The following is an 18,448-nucleotide window of genomic DNA, read 5'->3' as shown; positions in this document are numbered from 1 at the left end:
ATCCCCCGCTACCTGATAAAGTGGGGGCCGGTCTGATCATAACATGTTACATGTTATGCCCTGAATATTGGTGTAACATGTAACCTGTTATGAATGGTGAACTTATCCTTTTAAAAATATAATTCTAGAATGAGCGTTGGATATTTATAATTTTTGCTAAACAATCCTTAGAAGATATATATATATGTGTAGTTTATTTTTTTTAAATTCCTGATTAGAATTGTTACAGGGAAATTACAAGTCATTTTCTGCCCCATGGGAACCTATCACAAACTGCTGACTGCATAAAATAATACAAATGTCGTCCTTCTTAATGTATATTTTTATAAACCAAAAATCAACCAAGTGGACAGATCACAAACATCTTTAAAAAATTAGATGTGTGTAGCACACCCTTGGGTGATGCATGGCTAGATATATAGGTTCAGCTCTCACCTGAATCTGGTGACACCTCCGATTATACCCAAAACACTCCGACACTCTGAAAATATTTTATATGGGTTTTTTTTAAGAAACAAACCATGAAAAAGAACTAGCTGATTGAACACAGGTAATGTACATAAAACACAGATACCACTTTGCATAACACAGTTAGTAAGAAATCACAATTCACTCGCCAAAGACTCCAAAAACTGACTAGTATCACACTGACTAGAGTGACATATGAGGGTGACATTGACACATGAAACAATAACTGTTAATGAGATTTAGCAGCTTATTGACATTTATTATAGCAGTACTATCTAGAGCAGAAATGTCCTACCTAACCACTGGCCAGGTGATGAAACTTAAAGTCTCTCAACGTTGGGGCCCTTTAATCAATGGAAGAGCGCTCACTCTCTGCATGGGAGAGTATTTGTAATCCAGGGGTAGCAGGATAGCACAGTCTCCTTTAAGCAGAATCTTCCAGTGAACATTGCAATAGGAAACAACAACACTTGAAACAAAGTCTTTACCATACAGGTGAAATCCTGATATACTGACACTTGCTCAGTATATTCAAAGCAGCAAGCTTCTGTGGGGACTTGGAACTAAACACACTCTTCAGCCAAAGCTCAAATCTTGAGGAGACAAACCAGTAATATACAGTGATAGAGTTCTCTCATCAATCAGCAGTAGGAATAGCTAATTCTGAGCAGCTTGGGCTTTCCAAGATCTGTGTCACTCTGAGAATTAGAGAGCAGGCTTTCTCATGACCATTCTCCAGAGATGAACAGCAAATGCAGCAATATCAAAATCCCCCTTCATCACAGAATACTCACTGTTTCTGGATTGTCCTCGAGATAGCATTATATAGTAGTAGAAATACTTTCTCTTTCAGCAGCTCCAGACTTTGAGAGACACATGCACTTGAGTGGCTGTAATCCTGAGTGTCAGGCAGGACAATCCTTAGTTTGCACACTGTCCTCCTGCAACAATTCCTCTGCTACACACTCCCAGCCCAGTCCATGGGCTCTAGCAGCACAGAGAGTGAGACTCTGTCTGCCTTCCCACATGTGCTTCTTCCTTTTTTTTTTCCTCCACAGCCAATCATAAGTTCAGCTGCAACAGTGCTGCTATGGGTGGATCCTTCTCAGCTGTAGCAACCAGCAATCAGAGCACAGTCCTGCTTCTCCTGTCTGTCACTCACAAAGAGGGAAAAGAAAAAAAAATGGTTTGCACTGCTGTTTAAGATTTAAAGCAACCAGCACTTCTCTACATGTGACTTAAACCCTTTCGCTGCCAGAGCAGTTTTTTTGCAATTTTTGCACACGTATAAAAAAATCAATTTATGCCTGAAGATTACACAAAACCCCCAAAACAATATATAATTTCTGAAAGCAGACACCCCTAGAGAATAAAAAAGTGGTAGTTTCTCTTTTTTATGGTACACGATATTAAACTTTCAGTAAAAATCATGCTAAAGTGAATTTTAAGGCACTCAAATTCAATAAATTACTGAAATTGTTGGAAAAATATAAAAGATGAGGTTGTGCCGAGTAAATAGATACTCAGAAAACCTTAAATTTGTGTGCGCCTATGAAATGGCGTCAAACTTCAGTAGCCTATATTTTCTATAGACGCTTCAAAAACCCCTACAGGGCATCAGCTTAGAATTATGGAGAAGGTCTCCTGCTAGAATTATTGCTCTCACTCCGGCGTGTGCGGCGATATGTAACATGTGTATCGCAATTGATGTTTTCATGCGTAGACGCCCCAAAGTGTGCGTTTATGTGGGGGTGGGGGGCTCAAATTTTATTTTTGTTTTGAACGGGGAATGTTATGTGCATGGGTGTCACTTTATTTTGTTTTTCATCACATAGGGGACACAAAATCCCTTATATGATGATTTTTTGGTGATAGGTTCTCTTTATTGAGACATGCAGGGTCTAAAAGACCCCCAATGTCTTCTCTGGCCTCCAATAGATGTATTTCTATGCAGACCACATTGGAATACCTATTTCCCCGTCTATTCTAACCAGGAAAGTGGCAGCATGGACGTCGCCTTCCAGGTCACAAAATAAAGGGGAGGGGAGTGGACGCTCGTCTGCTTTCCTCTCTCCCCTCCACCCGCACCACCGCATGGCTCTCCCAGGGCCTGTAGATGGGCAAGCGGAGCCCGGTTACATGGCGGGAGCACGCCTGCAGGGGGGGGGGGGGTGTGTACTGGAACCAGGGGCTGTGGAAGCGATCACCAGCAGCGGATCCGCCTGACCGCTTCCAGCTGACAAGCAGGAGTCTGCCTCTAAGATATATATACTACAGTTATAGCTATACTGGTCCAGCTTTGACCAATGTAACTATGAATATACAGAACCTTACCTGGCTGATGCCATTGGGAGCTGGAAGTCACCAAAATAGACATCACTACTACAGTGATCCCAACTAGCTTCCTGGACCCGTGCTGATTGGCTGCCCTGCTGCATTGTGAACATGGGACATCAGCTTCTCGGCACGGGTGCCATTCAGAGATGCTTTGCATGTTCAGAATCAATGACAACATACGCTGATTAGATGAGGTGGAGAGTTGTGGGGGTGAGCACTCTCCAATCAGAGAACACTTTGCATTCATGCTCAAAATGCAAAACATTCTCTAAATGGCACCGGTGCTGAGAGGCCAACCCCCTGTGTTCACACTGCCATAGGGCAGCCACTCAGCATGAACCCAGAAGCTAGTGGAGGTCACTGGAGTAGAGGTGTAGTAGAGGTGTAGTAGAGGTGTAGTAGAGGTGTAGTAGAGGTGTAGTAGTCGTGTCTACTTTAGTGATTTCCAGCTTCCAGGAACATGAGTCAGGTATGGTATATACATAGTAGTGGTGTTCTGATGAGGTGGTTTGTGTCGAAACAGGCGGGTTTGAAAAAAAAAGTACTTTTGTTTTCAGAGCACACCACCACTATGCAGTGCAATGAACTTCATAGCAAACCATGAAAATGACCTTGTCTTTGCTCTGGCACTGCAATGAACAAGGCCCAATGCAAATGATGTGAACAGGTCCTCAAGGAAAGTTTGTTTGCAAAAATGTGGGATTTTATTTTACTGAAGTGTACTAAACTTAACCTATTTTACTTTTCACACACACAGCTCTCGTCCGTAGGCACTTATCTGATATCTCTCTACGGGACTATTGGTCCAGATATGAACCTATCAGGCCACAAGGTATGGGAGTAGAAATCACACTTATTTGATGGTTGTCATCTATTATCCTTAGATCATTCCTTCCCAAAAATGTCTACAATTCTGTACAACCTTCACAGTGTGCCACTAAAACACTCAAACAACCCACCTACATTACCTGTATCTAGCCTGGACATTGTCTTCTCTTAACTGTCCCATGATGCTCCACGTGTAATCTGTCACTGATATGTGACACAAGATGTATCTCCATAGAGCCCATCATTGTCCCACCAAAGTGAGGGTGAGATCTCACCAGAGGTGGGAGGGCACATCACCAGCAGATCACCAACTGCGGCTCCATATGCCTTTATATTCCTATAGGCTTCATTCAACAGTTTGCAACATTTCAAGGCCATGCAGGGTTCCTCCATCATGATTTGTGCATCAATGAAGGACCCCTTGTGTGGCTCCAGAAGACTGAACATTGGTGGATGACTGCTGTGCATACGGATAAAGCACATTTAGCTTCAGTTGATGGTGTTCTGATAACATACATGTTGTCATGTGAATGTAAACAGAACCATACATAAAGAACCTAACTATCCAAGCACATTTGGATAAAATGACTGCAAATATAGGTTGGGAATGTTTATATGATCCTAATGAAAGCCAGCAGTACCGTGTCACTAGATTCACACAGACCTGAGATGGAGACTAGTGAGACAGGGGAGCCCTCAATGGTGTTGCTTTGTGACATCATACATAGTTATGGTTCTTCCATTCTTAGGCTAGGTTCACATCTGTGCGATGCCGCAATGCCACAATGCATGCATCACGTTTTTCAATAGTCAATAATTCCAAATGGCATCCCAACATACCTCGCAAATGTGCGCATAAAACAAAATACAGTAAGTCCCCTTCTTACAAACAATTTCCGCTCCGGGTGTACGTTCGTAAGTCCAATTTGTTCGTAAGTCCAACAAAGTGAGGTTTATAATACTTTTTCACACAAATAATGCATAAAAAACAGACAAAAAATACTGTAAAGAAAAGATGTTTAATCTTACAGTACCCTGAAATGTACAGAAGTGCAGTACAACCGCCGACATACCGGGGCTGGCATGGAGTGATCAGACAAGACTGCTTCTGTTATACTTGATTCCAGACATCCTGGGCCTGAAATCAGCACTGTACTACTCTACACCGACAATGTCCGGCAGACACGTGAGCTACTTTGGTGATTTGACATGTGAATGCATGTTTGCATCTTTGAAAGTTTGCAACTTGAAGGTTCACAAGTAGGGAACTTACTGTAACATGTGTTTAGGAGCATCACAATTTTTAAACAAAGGTGCTTGTACTTTTCTTGTGCAATTTTTGCATGTAGAGCGAAGGGGCCTATTAAAATGAGTGGACTGATCTAAATGCGACACACAAATACACATGCCTGCCATCAAATTTGCACAGATGTGAATGGAGCCTTATATACAGTGCCTTGAAGAAGTATTCATATTCTTTGCAATTTTCCGCATTTTTTCATGTTACAACTAAAAACATAAATGTATTTTAATAGGATTTTATGTAATAGACAAATTGGCACATAATTGAGAAGTGGAAGGAAAACGATAAAGGGTTTTCAAAATTTTTTACAAATAAATATCTGAAAAGTGTGGCGTGCATTTGTATCCAGCCCTCTTTACTCTGATACCCCAAACTAAAATCTAGTGGAACCAATTGCCTTCAGGAGTCACCTTATTAGTAAATAGAGTCCCCCTGTGTGTCATGTGATCTTAATATAAATACAGCTGTTCTGTGAAGCCCTCAGAGGTTTAATAGAGAACATTAGTGAACAAACAGCATCATGAAGGCCAAGGAACACACCAGACAGGTCAGGGATAAAGTTGTGGGGAAGTTTAAACCAGGGTTAGGTTATAAAAAAAAATATCCCAAGCTTTGAACATCTCACGAAGCACTGTTCATCAATCCATCATTCGAAAATGGAAAGAGTACGGCACAACTGCACACCTACCAAGACATGGCCGTCCACCTAAACTGACAGGCCGGGCAAGGAGAGCATTCATCAGAGAAGCAGCCAAGAGGCCCATGGGAACTCTGGAGGAGCTGCAGACATCCACAGCTCAGGTGGGGGAATCTGTCCACAGGACAACTATTAGTCGTGCACTTCAAAATCTGGCCTTTGTGGAAGAGTGGAAGAAGAAAGCCAGTGTTGGAAGAAAGCCATAAGAAGTCCCATTTGTAGTTTGCCAGAACCCATGTGGGGACACAGCAAACATGTGGAAGAAGGGGCTCTGGTCAGATGAGACCAAAATTGAAGTTTTTGGCGTAAAAACAAAACGCTGTGTGTGGCGGAAAACTAACATTGCACATCATTCTGAACACACCATCCCCACCGTGAAACATGGTGGTGGCAGCATCATGTTGTGGGGATGTTTTTCTTCAGGAAGAACAGGGAATAGGGTCAGAGTTGATGGGAAGATGGATGGAGCCAAATACAGGGCAATCTTAGAAGAATACCTGTTAGAGTCTGCAAAAGACTTGAGGTTCCCCTTCCAACGACCCGAAACATCCAGCCTGAGCTAAAATGGAATGGTTTAGATCAAAGCATATTCATGTGTTAGAATGGCCCAGTCACAGTCCAGACCCAAATCCAATGGAGAATCTGTGGCAAGACTTGAAAATTGCTGTTCCCAGATGCTCTCCATCCAACCTGACAGAGCTTGAGGGATTCTACAAAGAAGAACGGGCAGAAATGTCCCTCTCTAGATGTGCAAAGCTGGGAGAGATGTCCCCAAAAAGACTTGCAGCTGGAATTGCAGCCAAAGGAGGTCCTACAAAGTATTGACTCCGGGGGGCTGAATACAAATGCCGACACACTTTTCACAGATTTATTTGTCAAAAATTTTGAAAAACATTTATCATTTTCCTTCCACTTCACAATTATGTGCCACTTTGTGTCAGTCTATCACATCCAATCCCAATAAAATACATTGACGTTTTTGGTTATAACATGACAAAATGTGAAAAATTTCAAGGGGTATGAATACTTTTTCAAGGCACTGTATGTTGGTCCATTTACTACATGATGGAATCTGGATATCTCAGGATTCCTACCACCAGTGTAATGTTTTTATAACACCTCCCATCATACATGATCATAGATCTACTTATAATAAATAAACAGGTTGAGTCATTCCTCTTATTTTTAAAACCTTTTCTAGGGATCATGCGTAATAAGAGAATCTGATCTGTTGTAGATCTATTTTTCCATAAAGCCCATTCTAGTATTGCTTTTTATCTCACGCCATTATTGTACATGGGACATTATACTGTATATACTTTCATGTTTTAGTTATTTATTATTTTCTCTTACCATAGGTTTGACTTTAAAACCTGAAGTAAAGACCAAGGCTCTACCATTTGCATCATTTGGTAAGTCCAAAAAACTGGTGGAAATATTCTGATAAAGCACCAAAACTGATCTGCTGTTCAAACTATGAGGTTCTAGGGTCATCAGATCCTCTAATATGAGCCCCTGTGTAAGGTAGGAAATGCTTCTGTTTTCTACCTTTATGAATACAATCCCCTGGGCCTAGTCTATCACATATAGGTTTACATAGGTTTGTATAACTGTTGGGTGATTACCAATAACAGGTAGAGAAGGTCAGGGCAGAGTAATTTCTGTTTTCTGGTCAGTCATGTTGGAAGGTGTGATGTCCTATGGTGGGTGTAATAATAGGGGTAGAGAGAAGGTCAGGAGCAGAATATTTTTTACCTTATTGGGGGTCATGTTGATCTTGTGATATCCCATTGGTAGGTGTAATGAGAAAGGCAGAGAGATGCTCGGGAGCAGATTATTTATTTATTTTGGAGAGTCAATTTGGAGAGTGTGATGTCCCAGTAGTAAGGGTAATGAGAAAGGTAGAGAGAAGGTCCAGGGTAGAGTAGTTTGTATCTAATGAGCAGTCCTGTTGGACAGTGTAAGTTCCGTGAGGGATGTGTAATCAGAAAGGTATAGAGAAGGTCAGGAGCAGAGTATTTTCTATCTTATGGAGGGTCTTCTTGGATCTGTGATATTCTTGTGGAAAGTGTAATCAAAAAAGTAGAGAGAACATTAGGAGCAGAGTCATTTCTACCATATGGATGGTCATATTGGAGGGTGTGGTATCCCAGAGGTGTATGTGATTAGAAAGGCAGCAAAAAGGTGAAGAGCAGAGAATATTCCACCTTTATAGAGGGTCATATTGGAGGTAATATCCCAGTGAGGAGTTTAATCAGGAATGTAAAGAGAAGATCAGGAGCTGAGCATTTGTTTACCTTTTGAAGGGTCCTGTGGGAGGGGATAAGACCCTGGTGGGAAATTAACCCCTTGCCCTCCTGAGGATTTAACCCCCTTTCTGACCAGGTAATTTTTTGCGGTCGTGCAACACTTCACCTAAATGAAACTTATGTCCTTTTTTTCGACAAATTGAGCTTTCTTCCGGTAGTATTTGATCGCCTGTGCGGTTTTAAATTTTTTGCGCTATACAAAAAAAAAGACCAACAATTTTGAGAAAAATAACAATATTTTTGTCTTTATGCTATTAAACATGTCCGGTAAAAAAATGTAAAAAATCTAATTTCGTCATATATTTACGCCAAAATGTATTCTGAAACAAGTCTTTGCTAAAAAAAATCCCAATACGTGTGAATTCATTGATTTTCGTGAAAGTTTTATAGCGTTTACAAATGGCGGCATATTTTTATTTTTACTAGTAATGGTGGCGATGGTGGAACTGACTTGGTGTCACTGACATCCCCAGTGACACCAATACAGAGATCTTCGGGTATCATTGGGTGCCAGCTAGTAATTACCAGCTGGGACCCGCTGATTGACAGCCGCGGCCGCGAATGGCGCTAGTGTGCGCCCCCTACCCGTACATACATATCAAAATGTAAAATTCTGACTTATTAAATGTACACTTACAAGCTCCAGTAATAAAACAGTGCTGTATACAGAGATCTCCTGCAGGTTCCCACATCTTAAATGGCCACCGTCCAGTGCGCATGTGTGGCAAAGTCATTCCAGCTCTGTCCAACGCATTTTGCCAGAAGCGACACCATCGGGGTACATTTCAGATAGCATTAGAAAGATTAGCAGATAAATCAAATATAATAAAAGGTCAATATCTGTTCTTATTTATAACTAAACTATGGATGTGCATAATGCTTGTGACTAGGTATACCAGGCATGCTGATCATTGTTACACAGTCACATAGTTAGTCTGGCTGAAAAAGACAAAAGTCCATCCAGTTCAACAAAAAAAAAAAAAAATTATAATCCAACACCCACAGTTGATCCAGAAGAAGGCAAAAACCCAGCAAAGCACGATCCAATGTAAAATACCTTTCCTTTTTTGGAGCTTTAATTTATTTTCCTCCAGACGTACAGAGCGCCTGATTGTCCTCTGTGATGACCTCAGGGTGAATAACTCTACACCGAGTTCACTATATGAATCCACTGATGTATTTATACATGGAGATCATATCCCCCCTTATGTATTATACATGGAGATCATATCCCCCCTTATGTATTATACATGGAGATCATATCCCCCCTTATGTATTATACATGGAGATCATATCCCCCCTTATGTATTATACATGGAGATCATATCCCCCCTTATGTATTATACATGGAGATCATATCCCCCCTTATGTATTATACATGGAGATCATATCCCCCCTTATGTATTATACATGGAGATCATATCCCCCCTTATGTATTGTACATGGAGATCATATCCCCCCCTTATGTATTGTACATGGAGATCATATCCCCCCCTTATGTATTATACATGGAGATCATATCCCCCCCTTATGTATTATACATGGTGATCATATCCCCCTTATGTATTATACATGGAGATCATATCCCCCCTTATGTATTCTACATGGAGATCATATCCCCCTTATGTATTATACATGGAGATCATATCCCCCTTATGTATTATACATGGAGATCATATCCCCCCTTATGTATTATACATGGAGATCATATCCCCCCTTATGTATTCTACATGGAGATCATATCCCCCCTTATGTATTATACATGGAGATCATATCCCCCTTATGTATTATACATGGAGATCATATCCCCCCTTATGAATTATACATGGAGATCATATCCCCCCTTATGTATTATACATGGAGATCATATCCCCCCTTATGAATTATACATGGAGATCATATCCCCCCTTATGTATTATACATGGAGATCATATCCCCCTTATGTATTATACATGGAGATCATACCCCCCTTATGTATTATACATGGAGATCATATCCCCCTTATGAATTATACATGGAGATCATATCCCCCCTTATGTATTATACATGGAGATCATATCCCCCTTATGTATTATACATGGAGATCATACCCCCCTTATGTATTATACATGGAGATCATATCCCCCTTATGTATTATACATGGAGATCATATCCCCCTTATGTATTATACATGGAGATCATATCCCCCCCTTATGTATTATACATGGAGATCATATCCCCCCCTTATGTATTATACATGGAGATCATATCCCCCCCTTATGTATTATACATAGTGATCATATCCCCCTTATGTATTATACATGGAGATCATATCCCCCCTTATGTATTATACATGGAGATCATATCCCCCCATTATGTATTATACATGGAGATCATATCCCCCCTTATGTATTATACATGGAGATCATATCCCCCCCCCTTATGTATTATACATGGAGACCATATCCCCCCTTATGTATTATACATGGAGACCATATCCCCCCTTATGTATTATACATGGAGATCATATCCCCCCTTATGTATTATACATGGAGATCATATCCCCCTTATGTATTATACATGGAGATCATATCCCCCCTTATGTATTATACATGGAGATCATATCCCCCCTTATGTATTATACATGGAGATCATATCCCCCTCTTATGTATTATACATGGAGATCATATCCCCCCTTATGTATTATACATGGAGATCATATCCCCCCCTTATGTATTATACATGATCATATCCCCCTTATGTATTATACATGGAGATCATATCCCCGCTTATGTATTATACATGGAGATCATATCCCCCCTTATGTATTATACATGGAGATCATATCCCCCCTTATGTATTATACATGGAGATCATATCCCCCTTATGTATTATACATGGAGATCATATCCCCCCTTATGTATTATACATGGAGATCATATCCCCCCTTATGTATTATACATGGAGATCATATCCCCCTTATGTATTATACATGGAGATCATATCCCCCCTTATGTATTATACATGGAGATCATATCCCCCCTTATGTATTATACATGGAGATCATATCCCCCTTATGTATTATACATGGAGATCATATCCCCCCCCTTATGTATTATACATGGAGATCATATCCCCCTTATGTATTATACATGGAGACCATATCCCCCCTTATGTATTATACATGGAGATCATATCCCCCCCCTTATGTATTATACATGGAGATCATATCCCCCTTATGTATTATACATGGTGATCATATCCCCCCTTATGTATTATACATGGAGATCATATCCCCCTTATGTATTATACATGGAGACCATATCCCCCCTTATGTATTATACATGGAGATCATATCCCCCCTTATGTATTATACATGGAGATCATATCCCCCCTTATGTAACAGCGAATAAAATCAGGCATGTAGACCTCAAAGGGACTTCAGAGATAGGGCCCTAGAGCGCAGGAGAAATCGCATCAACTCTGGAGGATCTGCAGAGATCCACAGCTCAGGTGGGAAAATCTGCCCACAGGACAACTATTAGCCGTGCACTTCAAAATCTGGCCTTCATGAAAGAGTGGCAAGAAGAAAGGCATTAGTAAATAAATAAATTATTGTGCTGCGCTCCCTAAAAACAAAACAGCATGTGCATATATATAAATTTTCAGAAACATGCAATAAGTTAGTTGTGTTCCACTAAAAATCCACCCATGTAGCAAAAACATCCCAATATAATACACAAAAAATCCCCATAAAAAAATCACCCATGCATCAAAAAACATCCCAGTGTAATAAACAAAAGTCCTCTTTCCCATAAATCAGCTTCAATCAAATGGATTAATTCCGGGTTTCCAAGTTCCTTAGAGCAACACTGCTGCTCTATTATGCGCTCACCTCAATTTATAGCCTATCAGGCTAATAAACCCGGTTTATCCCACATGAGGATGAAGGATCCCTTGGATGACCACCACCTTCTTTGGATCTCTCCACACTTCATTGTTCCTGATTACCACCTGGACACTTAATCCTCTTCTATGGACATACGGATAAATGGATATAATCTGCCTCTTCCACCCCTCCTGGGGAATGAATCTCCTAACGATTGCTCCAGCAATCTCCACATGTATGATAATAAAGGGAAACAAAGAATAGTGCTTTATCCTTTTAAAACACTTTATTGCAAAACTAAGTTTGCCTCACTCACATTGTAATGGATAAAAACAAGCCCATCAGTAAAAATAGCCATCAGTGTGTATCACACTCTCTCTCAGTACTCGCCGTATCACAGCAAAGCCGATCGAACGCGGTGACGTCAGAGCCCCTCCCCTACGCGTTACGCCTCTGGTCACGTGGCTTTATAATCAATTCCCCCTGATGAAGCCACGTGACCAGAGGCGTAATGCATAGGGGAGGGGCTCTGACGTCACCGCGTTCGATCAGCATAGAGCAATAGAGCAGCAGTGTTGCTATAAGGAACTTGGAAACCTGGAATTAATCCATTTGATTGAAGCTGATTTATGGGAAAGAGGACTTTTGTTTATTACACTGGGATGTTTTTTGATGCATGGGTGATTTTTTTATGAGGATTTTTTGTGTATTATATTGGGATGTTTTTGCTGCATGGGTGGATTTTTAGTGGAACACAACTAAGAGGGTTATTGCATGTTTCTGAAAATTGATATATATGCACATGCTGTTTTTGTTTTTAGGGAGCGCAGCACAATAATTTATTTATTTACTATTATATACACTATTATATGAGTTGGGTGTGAAGTGTTTGCGAACCACATATTGTTTTTATTTTTGGTTTACTTTATGTTTTTATTCATTTTTAAAAAATAGTATTTTGTTACACATTCTGAAGGTGAAAGTCACTATATTGGCTCACGAGTTTTTTAAAAAAAAATTATTAAAGAAGAAAGGCATTGTTGAAAGCCATAAGAAGTCATGTTTGCAGTTTGCCAGAACCCATGTGGGGGTCACAGCAAACATGTGGAAGAAGGTGCTCTGGTCAGATGAGATCAAAATTGAAGTTTTTGGTGTAAAAGCAAAACGCTATGTGTGGCGGAAAACTAACATTGCACATCACCCTGAACACCCCATCCCCACCGTGAAACATGGTGGTGGCAGCATCATGTTGTGGGGATGTTTTTCTTCAGCAGGGACAGGGAACCTGGGCAGAGTTGATGGGAAGATGGATGGAGCCAAATACATGGCAATCTTAGAAGAATACCTGTTAGAGTCTGCAAATGACTTGAGACCGGGGCGGAGGTTCCCCTTCCAGCAGGACAACAACCCGAAACATCCAGCCAGAGCTACAATGGAATGGTTCAGATCAAAGCATCTTCATGTGTTAGAATTGTCCAGTCACAGTCCAGACCTAAATCCAATGGAGAATCTGTGGCAAGACTTGAAAATTGCTGTTCCCAGATGCTCTCCATCCAATCTGACAGAGCTTGAGGGATTCTGCAAAGAAGAATGGGCAGAAATGTCCCTCTCTAGATGTGCAAAGCTGGTAGAGACGTCCCCAAAAATGACTTGCAGCTGGAATTGCAGCCAAAGGGGGTCCTACAAAAGTATTGACTCCGGGGGGCTAAATACAAATTCCGCCACACTTTTCACAAATTTTATTTGTTAAAACTTTTGAAAAACATTTCTCATTTTCCTTCCACTTCACAATTATGTGCCACTTTGTGTCGGTCTATCACATCCAATCCCAATAAAATACATTGACGTTTTTGGTTATAACATGACAAAATGTGGAAAATTTCAAGGGGTATGAATACTTTTTCAAAGCACTGTATGTTGGTCCATTTACTACATGATGGAATCTGCATATCTCAGGATTCTTACCACCAGTGTAATGTTCTTATAATGCCTCTCATCATACATGATCATAGATCTACTTATAATAAATAAACAGGTTGAGTCATTCCTCTCATTTTTAAAACCTTTTCTAGGGATCATGCGTAACAAGAGAATCTGATCTGTTGTAGATCTATTTTTCCATAAAGCCCATTCTAGTATTGCTTTTTATCTCATGCCATTATTGTACATGGGACATTATACTGTATATACTTTCATGTTTTAGTTATTTATTATTTTCTCTTACCGTAGATTTGACTTTAAAACCTGAAGTAAAGACCAAGGCTCTACCATTTTTACCACTTGGTAAGTCCAAAAAACTGGTGGAAATATTCTGATAAAGCACCAAAACTGATCTACTGTTCAAACTATGAGGTTCTAGGGTCATCAGATCCTCTAATATGAGCCCCTGTGTAAGGTAGGAAATGCTTCTGTTTTCTACCTTTATGAATACAATCCCCTGGGCCTAGTCTATCACATATAGGTTTACATAGGTTTGTATAACTGTTGGGTGATTTTTTAATTTTTTTTTACACTACACTTTTTTTTGTGAATGAGTAGCAGTACCATGTACCACATAGGGGAGAGGGGCCGGGATCTGGGGACCCCCTTGTTAAAGGGGGCTTCCAGAGTCCCATAAGCCCCCCTGCCCGCAGACCCCCACAACCATCAGCCAGGGTTGTGGGGAAGAGGCCCTTGTCCCCATCAACATGGGGAACCCCCCGTCCCAGAGCACCCCCCCATGTTGAGGGCATGTGATCTAGTATGACTGATTGCTCGGAGAACGGTCTGGTATGAATTTTGGGGGGCCCCACGCCACTTTTTAAAAAAAAATGTGTTTTTTTTTTTTCTTACATTCAACTCTCAGTGGGGAACCCTGCTGACAGCTGAAACATTAACGCATTGTTTTCACTACTAACATACTGCATGACTTGATAAAATAATTAATGCAATATTTTAGTAGCGTTTTTTTTAGTGAATGCAAACTTAAAAAATGTTGTCTGGTATCTTATCACATACTTGGATGCGGTAAGATACTATTTAGTGAATTGTGCCCTTTATACTGTATATACTTTCGTGTTTTAATGATTATTTTCTCTTACTGACGATCTGGCTGTAAAACCTGAAGTGAAGATCAAAGTTCCACGATTTACACCACTTGGTAAGTCCAAAAACTGGTGGAAATATTCTGATAAAGCACCAAAACTGATCTGCTGTTCAAACTATGAGGTTCTAGGGTCATCAGATCCTCTAATATGAGCCCCTGTGTAAGGTAGGAAATGCTTCTGTTTTCTACCTTTATGAATACAATCCCCTGGGCCTAGTCTATCACATATAGGTTTACATAGGTTTGTATAACTGTTGGGTGATTACCAATAACAGGTAGAGAAGGTCAGGGCAGAGTAATTTCTGTTTTCTGGTCAGTCATGTTGGAAGGTGTGATGTCCTAAGGTGGGTCTAATAATAGGGGTAGAGAGAAGGTCAGGAGCAGAGTATTTTCTACCTTATTGGGGGTCATGATGACCTTGTGATATCCCATTGGTAGGTGTAATGAGAAAGGCAGAGAGATGCTCGAGAGCAGATTATTTATTTATTTTGGAGAGTCAATTTGGAGAGTGTGATGTCCCAGTAGTAAGGGTAATGAGAAAGGTAGGAGAAGGTCCAGGGTAGAGTAGTCTGTATCTAATGAGCAGTCATGTTGGACAGTGTAAGTTCCGTGAGGGATGTGTAATCAGAAAGGTATAGAGAAGGTCAGGAGCAGAGTATTTTCTATCTTATGGAGGGTCTTCTTGGTTCTGTGATATTCTTGTGGAAAGTGTAATCAAAAAAGTAGAGAGAACATTAGGAGCAGAGTCATTTCTACCATATGGATGGTCATATTGGAGGGTGTGGTATCCCAGAGGTGTATGTGATTAGAAAGGCAGTGAAAAGGTGAAGAGCAGAGAATATTCCACCTTTATAGAGGGTCATATTGGAGGTAATATCCCAGTGAGGAGTTTAATCAGGAATGTAAAGAGAAGGTCAGGAGCTGAGCATTTGTTTACCTTTTGAAGGGTCCTGTGGGAGGGGATAATACCCTGGTGGGAAATTAACCCCTTGCCCTCCTGAGGATTTACCCCCCTTTCTGACCAGGCCATTTTTGCGTTACGGCATTGGGTAAGTTTAACTGACAATTGTGCGGTCATGCAATGCTGAACACAAATTAAATGTATGTCCTATTTTTCCCCACAAACTGAGCTTTCTTTTGGTGGTATTTGATCGCCTGTGCGGTTTTCATTTTTTGCGCTATACAAAAAAAACTGACAATTTTGAGAAAAAAAACAGTATTTTTGACTAATGAATAATGATATGCACATACTACTTAGGACAATGATGTTACATGAGGTTGTTTCCAAAAAATGTGGGATCCCCATCGGCTATACACAGTAACAAGAAGCCGTTGTAAGGGGAGCTTTTGTGCTAGTAGCATAGCATCCTATGGAGATGGGGGCGGGGCGGGGGCGGGGAGGATGCTGTAAATTCTGCCTTATACCAAAAATGACCTACAGAACTTTAGTAGCTCATTATCTCAGGATCTCATGGACTTTTTAGGCACCATAGACAATGATTATAATATAAAACATTTTATTTAAACAAAAAGATAAAAATACTGAAAATGATAGCCTAAAATGCTTAAGAAATGACAACCAATCAGGTCCAGTGGGTGATACAATTGCATAAGGAGGTACAACCCCAAATAGGGGGGGTGGGGGAATTTATCATGGACTCCCTTCACCCAGTCTGTACCTTGAGTTTTTATTCACACTCTTATGACCTGAAAGTCACACAGCTTACAGTGCGATTTTGCCAGGCGACTTGGGTACTACTTTGAAGCGACTCTGTAGCAACTTTCAGGGAATGTTTGGGTAATCTTACTGTAATGTCGGATCCAAATCACATCAGTATAGATTCGGATCAGACTTGGAGGCGGCTTCCATTAAAGTCTATGGGCACAAGTTGGATAGAAGTCACCTTGAAGTAGTAGGGGAACCTTTTCTAAAGTCGGAGTGACTTCAGTAGTGCTAATTAGGACAGCACTCATTGACTAACATGGGATTTCATATGTCATGGGACTTGGGGTCTCAACCAGAGGTGTATTTAGGTTTTGTGCTGCCCTAGGCAACACAAAAATCAGCTGCCCCCCCTGCAGGGAAAGCCTGACACCAACAAACACTACCCCCTGCCCCCCCCCCAACCCCCCACCCAAGAGAGCCTTCCACTACTTCCACCCTCCACACACCGGCCACCCCTAACCCCAGCAAGAGAGAAAGACACTCACCTTCACACCTTCACAGCTCCTGACATCCCCTAGAATGAGAGTCCAGCTCTGAATACACCATCAAGCAGCCTACAGCCATTCTTGGATCCCTTCTTCTGTCTGTTTCCCTTCTTCCAGCTCTTCTTCTGGAAGAAGAGCCTGTGCTGCCCCCCTGAAAAATGCCACCCTAGGCAAATGCCTTGTTTGCCTTGTGGTAAATACACCCCTGGTCTCACCAGTCATATCCCATGTTGCGGCAGTGTGAACCGAGCCTAAAGGTCCATCAGTTGTGAGCTCTACATGTTTTCCCAATGAAAATCACATCTTCAGGAGATTGAAACTGGTTTTAGGTGGGAACAAACATGAAAAATACTATATATATATATATACAGTGGGGATCAAAAGTTTGGGCACCCCAGCTAAAAATTTGTATTAATGTGCATAAAGAAGCCAAGGAAAGATGGAAAAATCTCCAAAAGGCATCAAATTACAGATTAGACATTCTTATAATATGTCAACAAAAGTTAGATTTTATTTCCATCATTTACACTTTCAAAATAACAGAAAACAAAAAAATGGCGTCTGCAAAAGTTTGGGCACCCTGCAGAGTTAATATCTTGTACTGCCCCCTTTGGCAAGTATCACAGCTTGTAAACGCTTTTTGTAGCCAGCCAAGAGTCTTTCAATTCTTGTTTGAGGTATCTTTGCCCATTCTTCCTTACAAAAGTCTTCCAGTTCTTTGAGATTTCTGGGCTGTCTGTCACGCACGGCTCTTTTAAGGTCTATCCATAGATTTTCAATTATGTTGAGGTCAGGAGATTGTGAAGGCCATGGCAAAACCTTCAGTTTACGCCTCTTAATGTAATCCCCCGTGGATTTCGAGGTGTGTTTAGGATCATTATCCATTTGTAGAAGCCATCCTCTCTTTAACTTCAGCTTTTTCACAGATGGCATCACGTTACCATCCAAAATTTGCTGAAATTTTATTGAATCCATTTTTCCTTCTACTCGTGAGATGTTCCCTGTGCCACTAGCTGCAACACAACCCCAAAGCATGATTGATCCAACCCCATGCTTAACAGTTGGACAGAGGTTCTTTTCATTAAATTCTGTGCCCCTTCTTCTCCAAACGTACCTTTGCTCATTCCGGCCAAAAAGTTCAATTTTAACCTCATCAGTCCACAGAACTTGTTTCCAAAATGCATCAGGCTTGTCTATATGTTCATTTGCAAAGTTCAAACGATGATTTTGTGGTGAGGACGTAGAAGAGGTTTTCTTCTGATGACTCTTCCATGAAGACCATATTTGTACAAGTATCTCTTTATAGTGGAATAGTGTACCACAACTCCAGTGTCTGCCAGAT

The 18,448-nt window shown here is 40.8% G+C and overlaps 1 protein-coding gene across 1 annotated transcript in view; it reads left to right on the top strand.

Moving 5' to 3' along the window:
* Nucleotides 1-14,552: 14,552 nt before the first annotated feature.
* LOC149440562 (NACHT, LRR and PYD domains-containing protein 1b allele 2-like) overlaps nucleotides 14,553-18,448 on the top strand; it is a gene marked incomplete at its 3' end in the record, with an annotated part of 40,699 nt that continues 36,803 nt past the window's right edge. Inside the window, exon 1 of the mRNA XM_089658456.1 lies at nucleotides 14,553-14,579. Within this exon, the coding sequence (XP_089514582.1) occupies nucleotides 14,553-14,579 (27 nt within the window). The remainder of the gene's footprint in view (nucleotides 14,580-18,448) is intronic.

Source organism: Staurois parvus, unplaced genomic scaffold (genome assembly GCF_062004578.1).
Source record: "Staurois parvus isolate SC_StPar_1 unplaced genomic scaffold, SC_StPar_1.0 ptg001070l, whole genome shotgun sequence".
NCBI classification, from domain to species: Eukaryota; Metazoa; Chordata; class Amphibia; order Anura; family Ranidae; genus Staurois; species Staurois parvus.
This window is presented reverse-complemented; position numbering and strand designations above follow the sequence as displayed.